The 25,849-nt window shown below is 42.4% G+C and overlaps 1 protein-coding gene across 1 annotated transcript in view; it reads left to right on the forward strand.

Moving 5' to 3' along the window:
- LOC111141448 (protein tyrosine phosphatase, receptor type T) overlaps positions 1-25,849 on the forward strand; it is a 706,124-nt gene that overhangs the window by 565,164 nt on the left and 115,111 nt on the right. Inside the window, exon 15 of the mRNA XM_022494012.1 lies at positions 4,884-5,032. Within this exon, the coding sequence (XP_022349720.1) occupies positions 4,884-5,032 (149 nt within the window). The remainder of the gene's footprint in view (positions 1-4,883; positions 5,033-25,849) is intronic.

Raw genomic sequence — 25,849 nt, forward strand, 5'->3', positions numbered from 1 at the left:
CTTTTTACCAGCGTTTGGTACCCCCTGCTGGTGAAATTGTGTGACCCAGTTGGCAAGAATCTCAGAACAGCTAGAGAAAAAAAATCCCAAGTTTCAGAAGTCAAAAGTGCTTGAGTCTTGAAGGATCTGAAGATTCCATGAGTGATATGACTATCCTATTTATCATGTAACCATTTTATGCGATTAAAAAAAAAAAACATTCTGTGGCTGTGGCTATTCCATGGGCTCTAAGTGAAAAAAAATTCCAACTTCTGTAAACATTCCATTAATTCTGCAAACATCACAAGAATTCTGTGACAACCACCGGAAGAAAATGCTAAGTTGTCAGCCAAAAATATTCATAAAGTAGAAATATTTCAGGTCACAAACTAATTTTGTGCAAGTTTTTCTTCCTCTTTCCTTGTATGTATCTTTTTTTAAAGTGGTTATAATTTGCAGTCGGAGTAGCATGGCGATTTTTTCTGCACTTCAAATTGTAGACTTTTAAATATAAATTTGTACAACAAATTTATTGAGCACTGGCTGTGTGCCAGACACTTAGCAAGAAATTGGAGTAGGTGCAAGAGGTCAAAAGCCCTTCACCCAAGAGGTTCTTGCCCTAGTGGGTGGGAGAGTGGAATTCACTTCAGTTCAACCAGACAAGTGCTTAGCTGACATGGCAACAAGGCTTTCCTTAATCTGCTGAGAGGGTTCAAATCACCTGTTGGCATGTTCCTAGCTCCATGTGTTTCTTCTCCTTGGCTTTCATCACTTTTGTGATTTAAAAAAATTTTTTAACGATTTTATTTATTTATTTAACAGAGAGAGTGAGAGAGATCACAAGTAGGCAGAGAGGCAGGCAGAGAGAGAGAGGAGGAAGCAGGCTCCCTGCCAAGCAGAGAGCCCGATGCGGGGCTCGATCCCAGGACCCTGAGACCATGACCTGAGCTGAAGGCAGAGGCTTAACCCACGCCACCCAGGCTCCCCATTTTCGTGATTTTATATTTGTTTCTGTATTTATTTGTTTAGCACCTGTCTTTGCCAGTAGTGTCTGTGTTCTGTGAAGGTCAAAGTCATGTCTGGCTCTTGTCATGGTGATCTTACATCTAGCAGAGACTGGTACATGTAGGTGCTCCATAAATATTTGTACAGTGGATGAGTCAGCCAAGAAGAGAAACCCACAAATCTAGTTAGAGGAGCAAGAGAAACCTCAAAGGAGAGGTGGCATTTGAATACTGCTGAGCCTTGGGGGATGCAGAGAAGGTGGCCCGTGGAGAAGAATGGGGACACTTTAAGGAATAGAGAATATTGAGGAATTGTTGGGGATGAAGATAGGCAGTAGGTGTTTCCCAAGAGGACGTGTGTGTGGAAGATAAGGCTGAGTTGAAGCCTAGAGCCATAGGCAGAGGGACTTTCATGTCCTACTCAGAGGCTTGGATTTCCCCCTCTTTTAAGGAAAAAAAAGGGAGGGGAATCAGTTAAGCTTCATGATTATAAGAATAAACATGATTTTTTTCCTATATTGCCAAGAGGGTTTTTTAATACTTAAATTTTGAATTCTGATAGAATACAGATTCCAAAACTATCGTTTTGTGTTTTATTTCCTTCTACATCCTTTTCCTCTATTTCTGCTTTGTAGCTGTATTTGCCAGTTGCCGAAACACCTGCCTATACGTTTTTAAATTACCATAGAGTATCATTATCACCGCAAACACTGTCAGCCACGGGCTTAAATACTAAGCATGCCATCCTCAGTTTTTACAACTTGGTTAGCTGTCCAGTTCTTAAATATCTATGTTTTGGAGAAGCTCGATTTTTCATTTTTCATCCAGGTTTTCAGAGCTACCCAAACATTTCTGTTAAATGCCTATTTTTCATAGATGCAGCAAGACCTTTGTTTTATTATTATTATTCCTTTGGAAACAAATGATTTGTGCCTGAGACAACTCTCTCCATATCATTTTACCCTTAATGGAATGAGATTGGTGGGAGTTCTGCCCTTACAGAAATATCAAAGCCTCTAGTACGCACTCACTTCTAGTTTGAAAGTTAACTTTCTTACTGGATTTCCTTTTGTTTCCTGCTGGGGCAATGTGAGGAGAGCTCAGAGAGAGGCAATGAATCTGCTGTATATCTTTTCAAATTTATGATTAAGAAGGTCACATATACATTTTTAAACACACTCCTTTTTGATAATAAATGGAGAATAAAATTTTGAAATGTCATCAGTAGTAGACCCACTCATTTCTCTTTCGCTGGTGCTCCCCCTGCACTCAGTCTGATGGCCTGGAGATGGTGAGAAAAGGCCCAACTGGTCTAATGCTTTGCTCCTTCTTGTTTCTGTCTGAGCTGGAACATAATGCCTATAGCTAAAGCATCCTAACCAAATGATGCATTCCTTCCCCTGAGGGTCCTTCTTTTCCTCAGGCCAATGGGAGACAGAAAGAAAGAGAAAGAGAGTGAGAGAGAGAGAGAGAGGGAGCAAAGGAAAGAAGGAAGGAAGGAAAGGTAGGAAGGAAAGAAGGAAAGAATTCCATTTTAGGCTGCATTTGTCTTCAAATTGTGGCCCAAATTGAGAAGATAAAATTCTCTTGTTGGTGGGGATTTCCTGGATCCAGATTCACTCTTCCTGCCTCACCACTGTGCTCTCTGCTTTCAATGCTAGATCGACATGGACTCCATGCCCCCGGCTTCCAGCTGGGTTTAGCTAATGAGAGCCGCTGTTTGGGGGTAAGCGGGGAGAGGAGGATGTAGTCAGTGTCTTTATGCCCCTTAGTTCCCTCCCTGGGGGGGTGTTGGCTGGATCCCTTGAGAGAGAGTTGCTTCTTCTGGGCAGGTGGTTTTCTCTTGTCTTCACAACTCTCTCCTTCGGGGTTCTGGTCACTGCTTCCTGTGCTTGTCCCTCTGGACACATGGTGGCCAACAGCTCACCTGTCATTACAGTGGACCTTGCATTCCCCTTCACCCTTCTTACTTTTGGCAGTAGTCCTTTTACACATAAACTGTCCCCAAGTTATCCCCTCTTGAGTGTGCCATCTGTTATTTTTCTGTGAAGACTGTGTCTACGTTGATGGACCATGTGAAGGGGTTACTATCATACTATCAAACCAGAACTGATCCTAGATGAACTCCCCTAAAATACTTCTAGGTCTAGGGGTCCCTGGATGGCTCAGTCATTAAGTATCTGCCTTCAGCTCAGGTCATGATCCCAGGGTTCTAGGATCGAGCCCCACATCGGGCTCCCTCCTCGGTGAGAAGCCTTCTTCTCCCTCTCCCACTCCTCCTGCTTGTTTTCCCTCTCTTTCTGTGTCTCTCTCTGTCAAATAAATAAAATACTTAATAAAAAAATACTTCTAGGTCTGGGATTATTGTTTTGTATCACACCTCCTCTGATAGGGAGATCATTACCTCTTGAACTGCCTATTTTGTGACCAGACAGGCTCCATTTTGGAAAATTATTTCCTACACGGTGCTGAATTTGACTTCTCTGAGAGATCTGTTGTTTTTATGTTGAGGTAGGAGTGATCAAGTTTGAAGTTGAAGCCAAGACCTGTGCAAAATGGGGCAGCAGACCTGGGAAAATTTACCCCCAAGATATTTAATGTGCCCATCACCTTCCACATCACAGGAACAAAATAACTATATTTAGAATCAGAAGTGTAGGGAAATCTCAGAGGAACCCTGTTGGTTTTTTTGAAATATTTGAAGAATTGCTACATGCAAGAGGTATTAGTCATGTTCTTATATTTCTACAGATCTCAGAACAATCAGTTAAGATTAAAGGGAGTTAGATTTGGAATCCATATGAAGAGCTTTTTAACCCTTCAGCTGCTGTGGAAGGTGTCAAAATCTCTACCACTTGATATCCAGGGATTTCACGGTGGGTCTCCTGGAATGAGGTTGGACCAGTAGGGATGCCATAAAAGCAAGAAGAGCAGTTGCCACGTGTTATGTTCTCTGTGTGCCTGGAACTGTGCTCGATGTGTTTCACACTTGCTCTTATTTAATCATCATGACCCTGGGGCGTTGGCCCAGTTGTTTCCCCTCTGTACATAGAGGATGAGTTCAGAACTTGAAGAGGTTAAAGAATTTGCTAGGGTCATGCAGCCAGCAGAGACGGGATATGAACCCAGGCCTTCCTGGACAAAGCCAATGATTCTAACCTCCAGTGGATGATGTCAGAATGACCTAGGGAACTAGGTGACCACACACAGACCTCACCTCTACCCTGCTTTTATGAGCCGGGGCCTCTGTGTCCTTTTATCAGCTCTTGAAATGATTCTAATTTACACCCAAGTTTGGGAACCACTGCTTTAAGCTAGTATTATTATAAACACCATCTGGATCTGAGGATCTTTTATTCCTATGGGAATAGTTAGTCATCCAGTTCACCTTTCAGTTTTCTCCTTCGAGCTACAAGGCTGACTACCCCCACCCCCAGCCTTACCCTTCACCAACCAGCAGACCCTACTTCAGTCTACCATTGGTTGGTGTGTTATTTTGTAATCTTAGTCCCTGAGAAATGTGAATCTCATTCAGAGCCCTAGGACAGAAAGATCCATCTGATCTCTCCCCCCCTCCTTTGGAAGGAGAGCAAGGGAAGCATCACCCAAGTCTCATTGATTTCCCATTTTAAGTTCAAGTAAAGAACATACCTGTTGTTGGAAATGAGCCAGGATAAGTCTCATATTTCTGAGTAAAGAAAAGCCATTAATGATTTCAGGAGGCCTTAGGCTTATTCCACCTCGGCATTGGAAGACCCACCATGACTGTTTCTGGAGAATGAAACAGGTTCGGGCATTGAGGATGATGAGTGGGAAAGAAGAGCAATCTGGTCTTCCCAATCCTTTAATACAACTGAAACCATCTGACTGTGATTTTTTCCCCTTGCACATGTCCCAAAGGAAGCTGGCCAAGAAGCAGAAGGAGACACAGAGTGGAGCCCAGAGGGAGATGGGACCTGTGGCCTCAGCCGACAAACCCACCACCAAGCTCAGCACCAGCCGCAACGATGAAGGCTTCTCCTCTAGCTCTCAGGACGTTAATGGATTCAGTAAGTTGAGCCAACTAAGTGTAAGGGAATGCCCATGGTCCAACTTGACCCTGGTACCTCTGCTATGGACCCCTCGCAGTGATTAGATGCTATAGGGCATGGGCTCAGGATGCTTCCCTGGGATGTTCCAAGGATGAAGGTTCTCCCTGGCAGAGACTTGAAGCAGCCCATCTCGAGGGAAAAGAAGGATTTAAGACTGTCCCCCAAAGCAGATGGAAATGGGAGCAGACTTCTTAACTGCTTGTTAACAAAACTATTAACAGTTTTGGGGTATGTTTGTTTGTTTGTTTCTAAAAAAAGAGGACCTGGTTATGCCCATAACGAGAAAAACATGCCACACTGAATTGAGTGTCTTACAGTTTTCAAAACAACGTTTCATATAAACTATGTAAGGTAGGTGCATCATGGATTATAATGGTTTGTGTTTTAAGTGCTTAGGAAACTGAGGCTCAGAGAAGCAAGTTCTCCAGTGTCCCATGGCTGATGAGTAACACATCCAGACCTGCAAGCCAGAACTCCCAAGCCTGGCCAGGTCTAACCTAGAGCCAGTGTTCCAAGTGGTGTTTAGTCAAGAGCCTCTGAGCCCTCATGCAGAGTGGATACAGGATCCCAAGCCAATAGAAGTGGCTAAGATTTCAGGGCGAAGCCTAGTCCAGAGGAGAACCTCAGGACTGGCAACATTCAAAGCTACCTTGGTGGTCAGACTCAAGAGAGCTAAAAATGAGCTAACTCATTTTTCATTAAGCCAATCTTTTTCCTGGTTTTATTAGAAATGCTTGATCCCACAGCCTCTCCTCCAGATTGGGGAAATTCAGAAACTCTAAAAACTATGAGCATAGACAAATGTCCTCCACACACTGCGTCAGTGACGAATGGAAGAAACCATAATTTGTAAAAGTGACATAGATAGGGTCAATTTGGGGTGGTGAGGGATCATGAGAAAATGAAGGAAAAAAAGAAACAAATATTTATTGACCATCTTTGTCTTCTCCACACCCTGTAAGATACTTTGTATGATTGGCCCCATTTTGTAGATTAAGGCATCCAAAGGTCCATGCAATTGGCTGACCTTCTCAGAGTGACTTAGCTAATTCCCGATGGATCCAGGTTCTGAGGCTAATGCAGACCCATGATTGCTAACGTCAGGTCCAACACAGAACCCATCTGAGAAAGTTTTCAAAGAAATATGTAGGCTGTGCACCTGACCCACTAAATTGAAATCTCCTGAGGGAAGAGGGGGAGGAAGATGAGGGGTAAGGTGGGATGTGGATTTTGTAAAAGTCATTTAGACAGTTCCTACAGGCACACTGGTTAAGAACCCTGAACTCTGAGGGGAGCAATAGCCGTTTTCAAATATTGACATGCTGCCTGAGGAAAGAAATTAGTTTTAAATCTATAAAAAGGTTGAAAAAATAGTAAAATGAATACTCATATACCTTGTCCCTAGATTCACTGATTACTCACACACGCTCTCTCTTGTGTGTGTTTGTGTGTGTGTATATCTCTATCTCTATCTCTCTACATATAATAGACATATGTATATATATATGTGTGTATATATATATATATATATATATATGATTTTCTGAGCCATTTAGAAGTAGCTTGTAGACATTGTGACATTGTATCTCCAGAGAATTCAGCAAGTGCTTCCTAAGAACTAGGACAGCTCTTCAACAGAACCACTATAAAATTATCTCACCCAAGAAATGTAACCTTATTTCAGTATCTGATATACCGGTCTACAGTTGAATTTCCTCAGGGGCCCCCAAGCATTTGTTGTTGTGGTAGTTGTGGTTGTGGTTGTTGTTTTAGTCCAGGGTCCAGTCAAGGGGCTCACATTATATTTGGTCATCGTGTCTCTCTATCACCTTCCACCTAGAATGGCCCTCCCGCCTTTATTTTTTCTTCCAGGGTCATGACATCTTTTAAAAGTCTAGGCCAGTGGTCCCATAGGATGTGGCACAATCCAGATTAATCTGATTTTGTTCATCGTGATCACATTCAGGTTAACGTGTCAGCAAAAATGCGACCTCAGTGGCATCGTATACCCCCCTTTTGCGCTGTTTCAGGAGACAAATGCTATCCTGTTGCCCGTTGTTGGCCATGCTGAGTCTGCGCCCTTCTTAAGATTGTGTGATGGCTTTAAAGACAAAATCTAACATCGCATACTGATTATTTCATGAGCAAATATTTAACTTCCGTTTTCCTCAGAGAGCAGAGCAAGTTTGTAGTCTGCCTACCCACAAATCCAGTGCGTTTTCCTTTCTCAACACAGATGAATCACAGGGATTTATACCTTCCCTCAGGACTGGGAAAAGGGCAGAGTGGCATAGATGGCCAGGAGAAGCAGACAGGGTGTTGACAGGGAAATGGGCTTTTCCTTAAGGAAAAGCCCGTCCAGAGCTTCCCGAGAGTCTCTGCCTGATTTAATCTCTCACGGATTCTCCTGCTTTTGGCCCAGGGGCCAGGAAGTTCAACAGTGAGTCTAGCTGATAGAACATCCTGGCCAAGTGATACCCATTCACCCAAAACCTTTCCTGGATAGGCCAGATTCTTGTGCACATCTTTTTTCCATTTGTAGAAATGCCCTGGGAAGACTGAAATCCAAAAATATTATAGTCATAGATACATACCCTCAAAATTATAGGTATTTGATCTTGAGCTTTCTGATCTCAAGGGAAAACCTGGGTAACACCAGTTTCTTGGATTTCAAGGGGAAACATCACCACTGTTTTCCCCATGGGCTAAAACTTACAAGAAAGCACCCACAACTCAGGTAGTTTGGCCAGCTGGAGAGGAAGAGGAAAGCTGTCCAATAGAATCTAATTAGATATCTTCAGTGTAAAGAGAGACAATATTTCTGAATGAGTGATATGCATGTGTGATTTATACATACAAACACAGACATATCCATATGTACATAGGCAAAGACATATATAGACAGATATACATGTATATACATTTTAATGATATTGCATTTAGAAAGACAGGGGTAAAAATTGAACTGGCATTATACTCAATTGTTAAGAAATTTTTCATTTGTTTGCATCCCTGAATATTTCAGGACTCTATCTATGCATCTGGTGTCCTCAGGCTATAGCCACAAACACGCTCTGGGGATTCTTTTTAATGCCCTGGAATGCATCAGGTACCTTTTAAAATGCCCTGTGGAACCGCTGGGATGAGATTTGAGGGGAAAAAAATGTAAGTAATGCTTACACTAGAGATGTAGAAATTGCTTCTGAAATCACCCTGATGTATGTAAAATTGAATCTATTTTCGCAGCATTAGGGAAGTGACTGCCTGGCTTCTGCATCGGCTTTAGGAGGCCCTGAAATGATTTGCAAATGTTGAGGAAGCACTGAGAAAGGCAGAGCCCGAGAATACATGTCACATCAGAAAAGATTACAGAAGAATGTGCCCTGAGCAATTATTTCATTATTGAACAGGTGGACTCTTGCCTAATTTAAACTCCCCTTCTCCCTACATACGTTGATGTTCTGGGGCTTTCTATTCCAAATGACTGCTAAGTTGTGCAGCAGCCATTCAGGCAAGCCTGTGGATTTTGTACGGGAACAGTGACCTCGGGGCTGCAAGGGTGACAGGGCTCTGTCAGCGCTGGGCCTGGCTTCGGAGGACTGCGGCATTCTTGAGAAAGGAGGGCACGCCACATTTCAAGGACAAACAATGTGTATTGTCTTCGGTTTGAAGAAATGCTGGGTTTTATTAAGTAATCTTATTTTGATCTTATCGCCCTGTGTACCTGATTGTTATTTTTTTTTTTCCCTGAAATCTTTCGCTCGCTGGGATAATTTTCCGGGTCTTTCTTCTGATGCTATCTTTTTATATCTGTGCTTACATCTTCTTTTTTATCTCTTTTGTTCCTGGTGTCATTTTGTCCGTGTTCATTTCAGTCCAAATCAAAGTGCTTCAAAACAAATCCCTGTTGAATTTCTATGATAGTGATGCTGGCAGGCCAGGTCCGAGGACCCAGAGGGGGTCCTGGAGGACCAGTCATGAAGGTCCCTAGCTGTGCACAGGCTAGAAATCAAGCACAAGTCAGCAGGAGGTGAAAGCAGAGAGAGTGAAGGTACGAGTGTCTGGGAGACTCAGAAAGGAAAGCAGGGAGTCTTATCTTTATTGGGGCCTGGGGGGCTTTACAGAAGATGGTGGTCTGGTATATGTGTCACTCAGACCTCCAAGAACAGGTTAAAACAAAGACAAGAGCCTGACTGGAGAGCCTCCTTGGAGCCACAGGGTCCTGGCCTCAAGATGTCTAATGCCAGGGTCTGGAATAGGCATATGGCAGCTTCATGCAGTTATTTTCACCTCATCCTTCCTTAGATGTCACCTGTTCCAAGGAAATCATTAAACCTTTGCCCCTTACAAGCAGAACATACACAGTTTGCCTTCTGAGGCATGTATAAAGTAGCGTCTTTTATATAAGAAGTGTTTTTGCCAAGTTTTTCATAATTTACAAAGGTCTTTTTGCAAAATGCTGGAGACAAAAATCTTTATTCATGCATCATAAGATAGCTTGTAGGTTTTTTATTAACCCCATTCTACAGACAGGGAAACTGAGGTTCAGAGAGACTCCATGCCCCAATCACATAGGCATTTGCAGAGTTATATTAAGGTTCCGTTTCTCCTGACCTCAGTTTGATTCTATCCATCTAGCTCTGCAGAGAATTTGGGAACATAGCCAATAAAAGTGCCTACTTTTATAGTAGTAAGTAATAAGTAATAGTAATACAGTAATAAGTAATAAGAGAATATAAATACAGTAATAAGAGAAATAACCAAGATCAGGAACACATAAATGAAGACAAGAGCAAGATCAGGTTGGATTAAAATGTAATTGCATTATATTAGAAAGTGATCTAAATATGCAGGCTGGTACTTTCAAATTCCAATTTGGTTCTGAGCTTTCTAGTAGCAAAAGCCTAAAGGAAGGTAACTTTCATTGGTTATATACTAGACCATATGCCTTGGATTTATACAAGTCTTAAGTCTCGTAGGAACCCTATAAATTATATAATATTCCCACTTCATTAATGAGGGAACTGAGTTTCAGAGAGCTGACATAAATAAGTCCAACGTTGCACCCAGAAAGAGTGGGGATGGGATTAGAAGCCAAATAGGGTTATCTGAATGCACTACCAGTGTACTTTGTCCTGGACTATGAATGGTAGCCCCTGACAGCTAGGAGAAAAGGGGAGCGCCACTCTTCTCCCCGTGACCAGCCAGCTCACAGAGCCCTCTGCAGTGGTGTATTATCAAACCCATGTTACAGTTGAAACTGGTGCTGTGAGATATTGAAAAATCTTCAAGCCACATGATGAATCGATAGTGAGGTCTGGACTACAGACTGTCTTTGTCTTCCCTCTAACATTTAACTTTCTGCCCACTGCAAGGCTCAGTGAAGGAGGGAAAGGAGATTAAGGAGAATTGCCCTGCCGGCTGGGAGGACAGCGCCTCCTCTTGGTTCCTCTGTCCACTGAAGAGCCCACAGGAAGGCAACTGCCTGGGGTGGGAGTGGGGGGTGCGGGGGTGCTCTAACAGGCAGGATCTGTAGGAATCATCCCACTGGGAGCTTTCCAGGAGGTGGGACTGTAGACCAGATGTCCCCAACCTCAGGCATTTCTGATCTGGACCAAGCTCTAGACAGATACATAGAAGAGTAAGGGATGGCCCCAGGCACAGAGAGCTCGCAGCTCATAAGGGGAACAGGTGCTCCAACCACAAAGATTTTTGCAGAGCCCAACAACGGCTGCAATGACAGCCTACAAAAAGAGCCACAGGACTCTTCCCCTGACTTTGTACCTCCCGTGTAACCAAAAATATACCTGGTAGCCTCAGAGCTTACCGTGGCCTCAGAGATGTTTGCTGCTGATGAAGACAGATGATCCTGAAACCTGATGGTACTCCGTGACCTTCAGCCCACAGACCTCCTAAAAGGATGTCCTTGTGAGTACATCAGGGAATGTCCAAGCTTGATACCCTGCAGAGTGGCTTGGCAGAGATGGGGCGGGCAGAAGGAAGAACCAGGCAGAATTTTAACCTGATTATTTTAGGGACATGTTATGTAACTAAAGTGATTCAAATAGGGAATACAGATCATGACTTTAAAAGTGTAATGGCTGAAGTTGCCTTTAACTCCTTAGGAAGAGTCCTTCCCCCGTGTCAGGAGGGTGTTGAGGCAACTGGAGAAATGGGTCTCTGGGAAAACTGGTTTGACTGTGACCCTCCCTTGGGATGCTATGCCCTTGATTATGTGTGATATTAAAGATTGCTAATGATATCTTCACTCTGTTTGTCACCTACTGGGACAGTAATTTTGCTAGATGCTGCATTATCTCTACTTCTCAAAGCATCGCAACCAGGTAGGCATTTCTATCCTGGTGTCATAAGGAATCCTAAATTCAATAAAGTTAAATACATTTCCCCTGTCCCATCTTTGTAGTACTCCAACCTGACCTTCCCTTTTGCTTAAATCCCTTCAGTGGGTCCTTGTTGCCCCTGAGGGAAAGGCTGAAGTCCTAAGCATGGACTCCTAGGCTGTCCATGGCTGCCAACCAGTGTGTACCCTGACCACTGCCCAAACTCTCTGGCCTATCTGATACCCACTGAGTATTTGTTTGAATGTATGAACCAGAGAACCAATGATGGAGCTGGAAATCAAGTGAAGATCTTCTAGCTCTGAGCCCACATCTGGTTCCAATTCCTCTGGTAGTGAATTCTCTCTCCTTTTAAGCGGCTATCTGCTGTATGTAACTTCCATCCATTTATTCCTGTTTTTGCACCCAAGTACATATCGGTCAACCACCATATGCTGGCCCTTGTCTGCTCTCTGATCTCACATAAGGTAGTGAAGTCAGTCTTTCTCTTCCTGTAGTACCCACTTCCCACCGCATGCTGTCGGACTGTGGCCATGTGTGTGCCCTGAAGCTCCTTCCCTCGGGCTGAGCAGCCCACATCAGCCATCAGCCTCGTTTAGGATACATTTCTATTTTCTGGTCTGCTCAAAATCTTGATTGGCACCTCTGTCTCCATCTGGCCCATGTCCATGGAGTGCATGGTCTCCAAGATTACTGTGATTCTCTGCATTAGGTTTAGTCATTGGAAGTTTAGAGACCTGCCATCACCCTCACTCTGGATTCCAAATCTGAGTGCAGAATGTACTGCTCACATTTGAGTGAACCTCCAGATGTCTGTCACATATCTGCCTAATGCAGAGCTCATGGCTTCCAACTAAGGCTACTTCATTCAGCCCAAGTAAAGATGATCTTGGGGGCCCAGACAAAGAACTTTCCTCTGTGCTATATCTTCTCGTTAGATTTGACCCTGTTATCCCAGCCTACTGAGGTATTTTTTATTTCTTGTTGTGTTAGCCAGCAAGTCCACTTAATCCTCCCAGTTTGGAGCTTCAAAATGCACTAATTATTAGATGATGATGATGATGATGATTAATACCAGCTATCCTCTATTGAACATTAATTATATGCCTATTTCCAACTGAGTGTTTTATAGGCATTATCTTGTTGGAAAGATTAAATAAGTGTTGTGATTATTCTGATGATTTACAAGTGAGGAAACTGAGGTTTAAACAGCAGGAACTTGCCTAAGGCTCATAGCTTGATATAGCAGAGCTGGAACTGAAACCAGGATCTGACGTGCTTACAGCCAAGACCCTGCCACTAAACCACAGGTGTTACTTATCCCATTTTATAGAGAAAGAAACCGAAGTCCCCCAGATACTGAGTACTGAGTCATTGTGTGGTTCTCAGAGTGTGGTCCCCAAATAAGAAGCATCAGCATCACGTGGGAGCAACTTCTTGGGCCCCACCCAGACCTACTGAACCCAAAGCTCTGTGGGTGGGGCCCAGCCATCACTGTTTTTTTTTTTTTTTTTATTTGACAGACAGAGAGATCACAGGTAGGCAGAGAGGCAGGCAGAGAGAGAGAGAAGCAGGCTCTGCACTGAGCAGAGAGCCCGATACGGGGCTCGATCCCAGGACCCTGAGATCATGACCTGAGCCAAAGGCAGAGGCTTTAACCCACTGAGCCACCCAGGTGCCCTGCCATCACTGTTCTTAACAAGCCTTACAAATGATGCCGATCCACACTCGAATTTGAGTCACTGGCTCCAGGTAAAGCCTGGGACTGTCAGACTCCAAAGGCCTTGTTCTTTATGTGCCAAGTTGTGTCTGATAATAGGAGAGTTACAGCACACTGGGGGAGACAGACAAGCTCCCCATATTCCAGGGTGGAGGCACCAAGAAGGCATTACCTCTTGGAGGTACTGGGCCTTAAGTTTGCTAAAACCCATTTATAGCTGTGCCCCATTTGTAGGCATTCTTTCTCAACAATCTCTGGAGCTTTCTCTCATTTTTTCAGAATAGCAAACAACCTAAGAGAATGGAAGGAGTGGAAATTTACAAGGAAAAGCAATCATGAGTCACACAGTGAAACCAAGAGCTCAACAGAACATCATGAAGAGAAATAAAAAAAAAAAAGTGCACGAAATTCTGTTTGCAAGGACAATTATATTTTCTGGTTGCTCCAAGATTAAATTGAATCTAGGAGAGGAATTGAATGTTACAAGCTTGCCACCTCCAGTTTTATTGAATATTTTACAGGGATTATTGAATATTTTGTAATCATCTACTTGGCTGACAGATTAAAGGACACACTTATTTAATTCCTGGCAACCCAGAGTTGAATGGAATTATTTATTCCCTGGAAGTGCAAAATGGAAATTTAAGTGGCCTTGAAAAAGTAGACAAACTGTCTATCACAAACACTGACTTAAACTAACACAAGTTTCAGAGAAGGACATAGACTCAAAAAGGGACATAATAGACCATCAGAACTAAAATTACCTTAGACACCATCTGATCCAACCTTCCCATCTTAAAGATGAAGAATTGAGTCCCAGAGAGTTCCCTCAAGGTCACTCATTGAGTCACCAGCAAAAGAACCTGGGCTAGAAGTGGGAGTTGCCTCCTTTGGATGAATGAAATATGGTCAGTAATGGTTTGTCTTCTGTAGACAGTATCTGTAGACCCCCAATCCAATTTCTGCACAAACAGAATCTTCTCAAATTGAATTATGCTTTTCATCTCCTGGTTATGGGAACTGAGGTGTTCCTTTAAATATTCATTGAATACCAACTGTATGCCAAGTGCTGTAGGGGTTGTAGAGATAAATAAGGCACAGTCTCTGCCTTCAAGGATATTATTGTCCTCCAAGAGGAGACTTGTAAGTGGATTAATTTCAATAAATATGATAAGTGATAGAGAAAAGATGTACTTAGTGCCCTAGGAACACTCATCATAGGCTTGATAAGTGATTGATTCTGCCTTAGACAATATGTGAGAGAATGGATTTTAACTTGAGAGAGGTGGAAGAGGAAGACTATGCCTGGTGGAAGGGACAAAGGCTTGGAAAGAGATCGTGGTGGGCTCGGAAAAGGGGACTTAGAGTACAGGGTATTCTGTGTTGAGAGCATATGGCCAGAGATATGGCTGGAACCTGCTGAGAAGAGTCTTCAAGTTGTAGCCTACTTCAATTCACTTTACAGGAGGGGCAACCTATTTGGGAATTAGAGTGATCCCAGTGTTAGGAGCCTCTGGATGTTGTTGAAACCTGGCCTAATATTCTCCTTCATTTGTATAGATTCAGCTTTCCATTGTAGATAAGTAGGAACAACATTTCATCAGCTCTAGACCTTTAATTTCATCATGAGCTAGCCCAGCTTTTCCTTCTCAAAACGACCTCAGTAAATCCACAAAGCTAAAGTTGCTTTTGGCAATTTATGCTAGTCCACTACATCTTGAGAAGAAAAGAGATTGTTCTCTATATCTCTTAGGGAGTCCTGAATTACAACAGGGCACTTAGAAAGTGCTTGTTAAAGTACTCAGGGATAAAGAAGTGAAGTTGAAAATGTAAATATATAGTTGCTAGGTAGCAGAATAAACCAAGCTTCCAGACCAGGTTTTTTTGTTTTGTTTTCCCTCAGCCAGTGCTACAGCCTTGATGAGTTGAAAGCATAAATAATAATTCTCCTAGCTAACATTTTATGTGTACTTACTGAACAAAGTCCTTTACATGCCTCATTTCGTATTCTTAACAACTCTATGAGGCACTTTAGGGAAACTGAGGCTCCGAGAATTTAACTAACTTGCTAGAGGGCATCTAGCTACCAAGAGGTCGAGTCTGGATTTGAATCTGGGTTTATATGATTGACCTGTCAGCACCCCATCTTTATTGAAACAATTTCTTTGCTTCACTTTTCTTTTTCTGGTATTTCTCCTTCCTCCCCAGCCATTTCTCCTCCTTCTTTGTTATCCATTCCTCCTCTTTTTTCCATCTTCTAACCATTGAAGTACCCCAGAGCTTAGTCCAAAATCTTCTCTTTTCTGCTCATACTCAGCCTACGTGGGTGGTGATGACATTAAATGAGATCATGAACACAGGAAGAGGCCAGATTTGGAGCAGAAGAGGGGGAGTTTACATCTAGAAGGGTTAAGTTGGAGGTGCTGTTGAGTCATTGAAGGGATGTCACGTTGGCGGCTGAATCTGTGTGCCTGGAGCTCAGTGGAGGAGTGCAGCCTAGAGATACAAATATTTGCTGCACTGTATACACAAGGTGATTGAACACTTTGCCATGAATAGGGAAACTGAGGCCCATTGAGATGAAACACATTGCCTTGGGTCACTTAGCAAGTTAGTGGAAGAGCCAGAATGTTGAACCAGGACTCCTATATTAGGAGTACCCATAGAAAAGCAGTCACAACTGAGGGGCAAAACATGGGACTATAAAGGGGACTGTGTGAATGGGATCCAAATGCAGAAAGTTCTGGTCATCTACCTGGACTCTGAGATGGAACTCAGAGTGTATGAAGAAGTTAATGGATTAGGTAGCCTCATGGCTCTCTACTTAGCCTGGATTATGATGGAGTCTCAATATTCAAAGTAGAATTTTCTGATTCAAATTAGAAATTGAAAGAACCTGAGGTCTGATATATGTTAGTGGGTTGGGAGGGGATCTATATATCTTGGAAAGTTGACGAAGGAGTAGTTGTAGGGTTGGATCCATCACACAGTTCAAGGAGCCCACCTAAAATTTTTGCCAAAGAGATGGGCAGTAGGTATGAGGTATAAATAGGAAGTAGAGGTTTGGAAAGGGAACATCTTTAAGAAGTAGCATTATGTTAAGTGAAATAAGTCAGACAGAGAGAGACAATTATCATATGGTTTCACTTATATGGGGAACATAAGGAATAGCATGGAGGACATTAAGAGAAGGAAGGGAAAAATGAAGGGGGGAAAATCAGAGGGGGAGATGAACCATGAGAGACTATGGACTCTGGAAATCAAACTGAGGGTTTTGCGGGGGAATTGGTGAGGGGATGGGTAAGCCCCAGTGATGGGTATTAAGGAGGGCATGTATTGCATAGAGCACTAGATGTTAAATGCAAACAATGAATCATGGAACACTACATCAAAAACTAATGATGTACTATATAATGACTAATATAACATAATAAAGAATTATATAAAAAAAAAGAAGTAGCATTTGAGGAAGTGGAAGAAAAGATCAGGGCCAAGGACAGGCAAAATCTGTCTGTCCCCATCATTACCATCCTCACTATTCTCTGTATGGTGCCCTATGTATTTCTGGAGGATGGTGTCATGAGGTTTAGTTATTCAGGCTGACTTTCAGTGAGATATTCCTGACTCAACTGAGAGAACTACCCACACTACATCAAATATATCTCTCACCCATACCTACCTCTAGAGTGTATAGATTTCAAGTGAGGAGATCCCCCAACCAGAATAGGAAGTGTTGGTGACATTAACAAGAAAAAGGTAGTTCTTCCCTTAAAAAGCCCACAGGAATGGCAAACAGCAGTGATGTGGCATGATTCTTCTGGTAGAGATATGCGTGGGAAGCTGCAAGGAGAGTGGTGTCTGGTGAAGGGAAGCCACCCTGGCCCATTAGCCATGTGCTTCATCTCTCTTTAAGTGATTTACTTTTCACCTCACCAACCATGCAAGTTGACTTCTTAATTACGTGGAGGCTGGAAATGAAAATAAGGTTTCAGTTCCTTAGCACCAAAGCAAGTGGAGATGCATTCAATGTAACATTAAGGATACATTCAGCGGAGATACAGTACAGACTCATCTTGATGAGTTCCTTTCCCTTACCCTCAATAACAGGTTCTACACCATGTTTTGATTATTCTAAGCCTTCCATCCACACCCACTCCCTCCATGTTTGTCCCAGTTACCACCATCTCTTACCTCAATAAGATCCACAGCCCCTAAATAATCATCATATTCATCCGTGTCATTCTCTAGTCCATGTTCTTCTTAACAGACGCAAATTGGAACATGCTGCCTCATCCTTCTCTGACTTAAAACAATTCTACAGCTTCTGATTATTCTTAAGCTACAAACCAAAGTTCTCATCCTTACCTTACATACAGGTCTTGCTCTGTCCACCTCTCCCAAGCTCTCACATGTTACTGCCTCCTTCTCTATGAGCTCCAGTCATATTACCTTCTTCTCTCAGTGCTTCACCTCTTCTATATTCCTTCTACCACAGGGCCTTTGTCCATGCGATTGCTCTGTCTCATGCAGGGTGCACAAACTACTGCCCATAGGCCACATGCAGCCCACTCTCTGTTTGGGTAAATAAAGCTTTATTGGAACACATCTATGCTTATTTGTTTACAAACTGTATATATATAGCTGCCTTTGTGCTGTTTCAGTAGAGCTTAATGATGGATACAGAGACCATCTAGCCCACAAAGCCTAAATTATTTACTCTCTAGCACTTAACAGAAATGTTTTCCAAACTCCTCATCTGACTATACCCATACTCTTTTCCTAACTGACTCCTTTAGATCTCAGCTCACAGATTTCCTCCATTCCTAGCCCTTTTCTCCCCAGACCAGATTGGATTCTTTTATTCGGTGCTTCATAGAATTTTGTTCCCTTTTTCTTCTCACCACTGACTTCATCTTCTGAATGTGTTTGTTTAAGGTCCAACCCTTCTGACAGATGCCAGGTTCCAAGACAGGAGGACCATTAATGTTTTGCATATAATTGTATCCCTAGCACATAGCATGGTGTGTGGCACAGAACTGATACAAAAAAAAATGCTTATTTAGTTGAATGGATAAATGACTGGATGGATGTGTATACAGACAGGACTCAAACAAAGTAATCCTATATACTAAGTCAGAATAAAAAGGAATATTTAGAGACCTTGGTTCAGCAGACACTATACACTATCATCTTGTTTTCTGCATTCAGAATTGAGTATATGCAGACAAAGGAATCAAAGAATTTTGTTTTTTTGCCAATTGGTTGACATCCAGATCTTAATATGTGTCCCACCCCCTGCCACCAATCCCTAGTCTGCCAACACCAAAGGAATTTTACAAGACCCTTTTCATAGTTCCTGCAAAATTTGGAGCTGCTACTCAAAATATCCCCAAGTGGTCAACTATTGGCTGGTCTGGGAATGTGATACAGTCATTCCTCCAATCATAGGAAAAAGAAAGAAGACCCATTGGCAGTCTCCAGACCACACACAAATATGGGCAAAACTCAGATGGACTGCTTTCTGCTCTGCCAGCAGAAAAAGCCAAAAACAGTAGTAAATACAAGAAGCAGACATAGCAACAGACTGTGGTTCTCCACTGGCTGGATAGCCTCACAAGCAGCCATGGGAACATCAGTTGCCTGGGAAGGTTCTGGGAGACAATGGGCACCTATTACGTAGATCCAATTTCTATGGTCATGAAGAGGTAGCTTCTTTACACCCCTTGTTTTGGGGAGATGAGCTGTTTCTTCAGTTATCGAGACTCACTTACTAGGTGAAAAGAAGGGGTTTGGACCACGTTGGTTTACTAGGTGAGAAGAAGCAAAGTGAGTTCAGAGAATATCAGTAGGAAGTGGAGCTAGGCTTCTCAGGCTGTATCAGCTTATCAGGGAAAACATGGAGGAGTTGAATTTTAAAGGATGAGTGGTATGAGTTTGTCAAGACAGAAAGGGAGAAATGTGTCATTGTTCTTTGGTTTGTTATAATGTGCCATGTCACCATTTAATGGCTTAAATCAACAATCATTGTATTTTGCTCACAATTCTGTGGGCCAGGAGTTTGGGCAAGGCGCAGCAGGGATATCTTGTGTCTGTGTGAAAATGAGGAGACAGCTGGAATGACTTTAATGGCTGGAAATGACTGGGACAGTTATCTGAGGTCCATATGTCTGGGGCCTCAGTTTTTCCTCAAGTGGCATCTGCTAGGGATAGAATGCCCGAATAGCACTTTTATTTGCACATCTGACTCCTGGGTTGAAATGATTAGAATATCTGGGGCTAGCTGGCATTGCTCTCTCCCTGTGCATCTAACTTGGGCTCCCTTCTAGCATGGCAGACTTAGGGCAATCAGACTTCTTGCATAATGGTTGCTGCCCCCAGAGTGAGTGTTCCAAGAAAGCCAAGGAGGAATGCCGGCCTTTTAAAATCTAGGCGCCACTTCTGCTGGCCAGAACTGGCTAACATCACTTCTGTGGCTTACCATTATTAAAACCAGTCACCAGCCAGCCTGAGTGGAGAAACAGACTCTACCTCTCAATCAGGGAGATGGCATATGCCTACAGGAAGGGCAGGAATCATTGGTGGTAATCTTAGAGATAAACCACTTCACTGTTCTGTACAAGGGTACAGAGGTATAAGAAAGCCTATGTGGTTGATATAATCAAGAATAATAGGAATATTTTCTAGATCTCCAGTTTCTACCTTGGTTAGGTTGATAACTCTTCCATTACTAGCACATGGTCTAGCAGCATCTCTGAAGGTTTTCAAAATCTAGAAAGAGCTTTTGCTCACTTGTATAGCTCCTTGTAAGTGTAAATATATTCCCTAAAATACGGTGTCTGAAACACATCAGTTATGTTAACTTCTCCATAGGGCCTGAGAGAAAATGTGAATAGCGAAGATAAAACTTAGGGGTCTTTGTTCAAGGTGCTGATTGTCCTTGAAGTCAAGCCAACCCTGACCCTTTTCTCAGGAAGTCCCTTCTTTCGGACTTGTAATCAGGAGGGTTCTGATCTTTTGGAGCGTTAGTTCCATGAGGTTAAGTGGTGGGAGACTAACTGGGAAAGGTAATCAAGGACTATGCCTTAAAGGATCTTTTTTTTTTTTAATTTTTTTAAAATTTTATTTATCTGACAGAGAGAGAGAGAGATCACAAGTAGGCAGAGAGGCAGACAGAGAGAGGAGGAAGCAGGCTCACTGCTGAGCAGAGAGCCCGATGCGGGGCTCGATCCCAGGACCCTGAGATCATGACCTGAGCCGAAGGCAGAGGCTTAACCCACTGAGCCACCCAGGCGCCCCACCTTAAAGGATCTTGTAAACCTGCAAGTTGGAAATTTATTATGTTCTCAGCAAGGGGCTAACACAGATCTTAAGAAGAGGAAGGGCAAGACTGAGTCTAATTTCTGAAAGATCATCCTAGCAACAATGAGGAGAATGTTACTGGGGTGGTAGTTAATATGACCAGTAAAAAATAAGTATTGTCTCTGCATATATCAGATTCAAGGAAAGGGACAGCACACAATAGTGGTGCCCATGGAAATTTTATTTTACATACTCATCCATACCCACACTCACATCCACACATACCTGATCACAGAATTAATAGTCACTACAACCCAGCTAGCGTAACCAACTCATTGTAGTGAAGCAGGTGGTAAGCGAATGGATACTCTGTGACATTCCATTCCTGGGACTGTTGTTAAATCCGGAAGTACTGGTTGGAAGGAACTTCCTCCTTGCTCCATATTTTCTTGATCAGTCAATATTTTGATAGTTTGATGCCCTGAAATACTTGAACATGTTTGATTTTTTAAATGAGTATCCTTATTCAGCTAATATCTCATTGGGTCAGTTCAGTTTTTCCAAGGTGAAAACCCCTTTCATCTTCAGGGTCTTTGATCTAGGTAGGATGAAATTCCCTCAGATCTACAGATGAGACAGAGGCTCAGAAAGTAGAGAGTCATTCCAGACTAGCAGAGTCACTTCTGCTGCTGCTACAGTGAAGACCTATGTGGTCCTCCACTAATCTTCATCCAGCTATGTTCTAGCAAATGTATGCACTCGCAAATTGTCCCTGGGCCCTCTCATCAGTAACCCTTCTTATTTTGTCCCATCACTCTCCTTTCAAATTTATCATCAGCAGAGGATTGCCTAACAATTCAATATCATTATTATGCTTTACTTATAAAATAGCTACTTGAATATAGTATACTATATAATATAATATAAAATACTAGCCTGTTCTGCAATTTAAAAATGCAAATTTCATCATGCCACTGCTCAGCTAAAGCCTGACACTGGCTTCCCATTGTTCCAAGGATGAAGCTAAAATATATCTCATGGGCTACAAGGTTCAGAATAATTTTATTCCTGTCTGTATCTTTGGTCTCATCTTTGGCCACTGTCTGGATTTCTCACTATAATCCAATTATATTGATTTTCTTTCTATGCTTTGGAAACACTAAGTATTTTCCAACATCATGACTTTCATAATTCTATTCCCTCTTCCCAGAATATTCTTGCTGTCATTCATTGTTTGGCCCCTATTTATCCTTCAGATCTGTGATGAACTGTCAACTTAGAAGGGCTTCCCAATCACCTATCTAAACAGTGACCTTTTTTTTTTTTCTACTAGCACTGTGTTCTAGTCCTTCCCAGAATGTATCACAAGTATCATGTACACAAATGTTTATTCATTGAAGAGTTCTTTGTTTCAAGTCTGCCTTCTTCACTAGACTGTAAGCTCCCAAGTACAAAGATGGTGCCTGTTTTTGTCTACACTGTACCCCTGGAGACTAGTACTTGGCATATGATATATGCTTGATCAGTATTTATTGAATGAATCACTGTGTCAATTTTGTGATCAAGATGGATTACAATGACTCACTTTTAACTATTCTGTATTCAACCAATTGTTCTTGTGTGTTGCTGGGAAAACAAGAATCGTTAAATATAGAGGTGACTAAGATTACTCAGGTTTTGATCCAGTGGTGGGGATGGGGAAACCAGAGGGGAGACCACTGCACTAGTCTGAGAAAGACATATAGGATACACTTGGCAATTCCATTTCTTAGAAGCTCTAATCTTGGTATCTTTGTCTTCATAATTAATTTAAAAGTGCTCAACACCAAATACTGGCTTCTTTGGACTCCATTCAGCGCAGTCCTGGAAAACAGAAGGAGCACTCTTCAGAGCTCCTATGCAGCCCCTGATGCCCCTCGTCTCATGACCTTCTCTTTCTCTTCCAGAGGGCTTTGTGCTTCTAATATTTTTATTTCCCCACGCCAGTCATGGCTTGCCCTTCTCCAAATTTATTTCATTATGGATCTTCCCAATGTCTTGGAAAATCAGGAAAGGATATTCCTCCTAGAGGCCCCCAAGGTCCCTGATGTGTTCAAGGAAAAGCAAGGAAACCAAGGCCCTGTTCCAGCTCAAGGGTCCAGAGAACAAGGATTTAATGATGAAAAGTCTGCACTGTTCTTTATTGTATAGGATTTGAAAATCCAAATGAGTGGAGCCCAAGGGAAGCGTGGACATCTCTGTATCTAAATCCTTCCAAAAAAACACCGTTGCAAATGGGATTAACCCAAGATGCTTCTAAAGGACAACACATACTCTTATACCTATGATGACTGAGTCCCACTGCCATGCTAGCCTTCTGAAGCTTAGAGCAAACTTTTTAAAATTTTTATTTATTTTTTTAACTTCTTTTCAGTGTTCCAGAATTCATTGTTTAGGTACCACACTAGAGCAAACTTTATAACCTTCAGCACCCTTGTCCATGATAAAACATATATCCGTCTATAGAAATCTCTCCCGAAGCCACTGCTCCCAGGATCTCTCCTTGGTGCTGATTCTGACCTTAGCCTGATAAGGTCTAACATTGAATCCTGCCTCTGCTTGCCCAATACTGGGTTGTGCTATGACTCCAATCTGACTATACTAGACTATTCCAAGTTCTCATTTAGGCCACTCACCCATTTTATACCCATAGGGACTTCCCTGCCCCCCAATCCCCGAATCTAGTACATCTGTCCCATTCACACTTATTCACTTGGTTCTTGCTTGGCAAGGAGCCCAGTGTAGTGCTGTTAAGGATGTTAGCTGGTACCTAGCTGACAGAAGCTGGTCACTTCTGTCATTGTTTTCTAAAAGCATAGTTGCTTTTTTGACTGACCCTAGACATGGTGAGTGTTTAGTCACCATTCCAAACCATTTATTTAGCATGAAAATTTATTAGTTAGGCCATTGTTTAGCAAATTCATCACATTGTACTTTTTACTTAGCAGAATCACTTAATTAGTGTTTTATTACTGGAATTGACTGTCAATTATGTGGCTAATTCATTTACTTAGGGAATGAATTTTTTATCTGGGTAAAGCAATTCAAAGTGCACTGTTAACTCTTTAATGATTAAAGATTGTTGTCAGTGGCAATTCATGTTGTAAGGAAAATTAAACCATTTATTTCTCTTGAAGTATCAGATGGTGAGAAAAATCTTTGGAAAAGTGTAGAGAGGGTAGTTTGGAACCTTGCAAGAATGAAAGAACCTTCATTAACTGAAAGGCTCAGAACACTTGGCAAAGCTGAATAAAATTAGCTGGAGAGTTTTCACTGGACTCCTTGAAATAAATTATTATACTCTTATACACATATTGCTGTAATGTCTCTAAGTCCTCTCTCATTTACATTAGGTGGGGTGCTTTCACAAAGGCATTGTGGAGTGACATTGGAGTTTATGGTTGGCAGCCTCTGTGATAGTCCCAATAATTCTTGCCTCCTGTTAATATATTCATGTAAAAATCCCTTCCTTTGAATGTAGGCTGGTCTAGTGACTGGCTTTTAATAATAGAATATGACAAACTATTAGGATATAACTTTCAATATTAAGTTATAAAAAGACCGTAGCTTCCATTTGGGTGCCTTCTCTCACTCTTGCATTAACCTGCTCTGTGGGAAGCCAGCTGCCATTTTGGGGGTGGTTCTGTGCAGAGATCCATTGGACGAGGAACTGAGGGAGCTCCCCAGCCAACAGCCTTCAGGGAACTGAGACCATTACTCCAAAATCCCATGAGAAAATTAGTCTTCCAACAATCACATGAGTGAACTTGGTATTGGATTCCACCCCACTGAGTCTTCAGATGCAACCATAGTCACAACGGACAGCTTGAACACCCAACTCAGGAAAGACCTTGAGCCAGAAGTACCTGTTAAAGTTGCACTCAGATTTCTGATCCACAGGAACTGGGAGGTAGTAGATGTTAGTTATTTTAAGTTGCTGCATTTGGGGGTCATTTCTTATGTAGCATTAGATAACTACTACATGGCTTAACCTGTGTGATGTTATGATAATTTACCAAAACCCTTTTATTTAATAGGTAGTGGATTCAGCATTTACCCCAGTTCTTCTGATGCATTACTATAGACAAAAAAAAAAAAAAAAAAAAAAAGGAAGAAAGAAAAGAATAAAAGGAAGGAAGGAAGGGAGAAAAGAAAGAAAGAGAGAGAAAGAAAATGAACTATGGTGAAAACTTCTCATTGCAGCTTTCAGGGGTCCTTAAAGTTTTACCATTCTATTCCGAGGCTGCTTTTCTAAAACAGTGATTCTCTTGTGACTTGTATACCTTCATTACCATGAGAAGATGCCACTGGGATTCTGGAGAAGCTGGTTTGTGGAGCTGCTCTTCTTTACTGTCTCTCCATCAGGAACTGAGTCAAAATTTCCTTTCTGGCCCTAAGTCATTGCCCTGTTCCCCCCATCATATGGTTATAACAGTAGTTCCCAAACATGGCTGGCCCAAACTAAAGCTACTGAATTCTTGGGTCGGAGTGTGAAGCTAAGGGATCTCTATTTCATATACTCCTCCAGTGACCCTGGTACAGCACCAGGATGGGGATCCACTGTATCAAAGAAAGTAGGTTGCCATTTCAGGGATCAGCTTCTGTCATTCAGCAGCTGAGGGCTGCTAGGCCAAACCATGATGTGCTTTATTCATTCACAACACTGCTTGTGCATTGCTTGGTTCACAAATTTGGTGCACACTGCTTTGTTCTTTTTTTTTTTTAAAGATTTTATTTATTTATTTGACAGACAGAGATCACAAGTAGGCAGAGAGGCAAGCAGAGAGAGAGAGAGAGAGAGAGGGGGGAGGAGGAGGAAGCAGGCTCCCTGCTGAGCAGAGAGCCGGATGCGGGGCTCGATCCCAGGACCCTGGGATCATGACCCAAGCTGAAGGCAGAGGCTTTAACCCACTGAGCCACCCCGGCGCCCCTGCTTTGTTAATTCTTATGAGAGAACTGTTGGATATCTGTTCTTCCAGAGCAAAGGCCGTCAGCTCTGGTTGCTTGAAAATTTTTGTTTGGTGGGTTTTGAACAGTACTAAGCTATAGTACCTCATTCATTCACTAAGAGCAGAAAGGATAGTGTTTCCCTATTTTATTGTAAAGGTTTATTTATTTTAGAGGAAAAAAGAGAGTGAACTTGCTCTCTCTGAGTTGGGGGGTGGGGAGCAGAGAGAGAATCTCAAGCAGACTCCTTGGTGAGTGAGGGGCCCAACGTGGGGTTTGATCCCAGGAGCCTGAGGTCATGACCAGAGCTCAAATCAAGAATTAGCTGCCCAGCTGAATGAGCCATCCCAAAGCCCCTGCTTTTCTTATGAGCAACTCTAGAACTGTTAATACATAAATTGTATTTAACTG

Source organism: Enhydra lutris, unplaced genomic scaffold (assembly GCF_002288905.1).
Source record: "Enhydra lutris kenyoni isolate GAN:26980312 unplaced genomic scaffold, ASM228890v2 scaffoldscaffold6, whole genome shotgun sequence".
Classification (NCBI taxonomy): domain Eukaryota; kingdom Metazoa; phylum Chordata; class Mammalia; order Carnivora; family Mustelidae; genus Enhydra; species Enhydra lutris.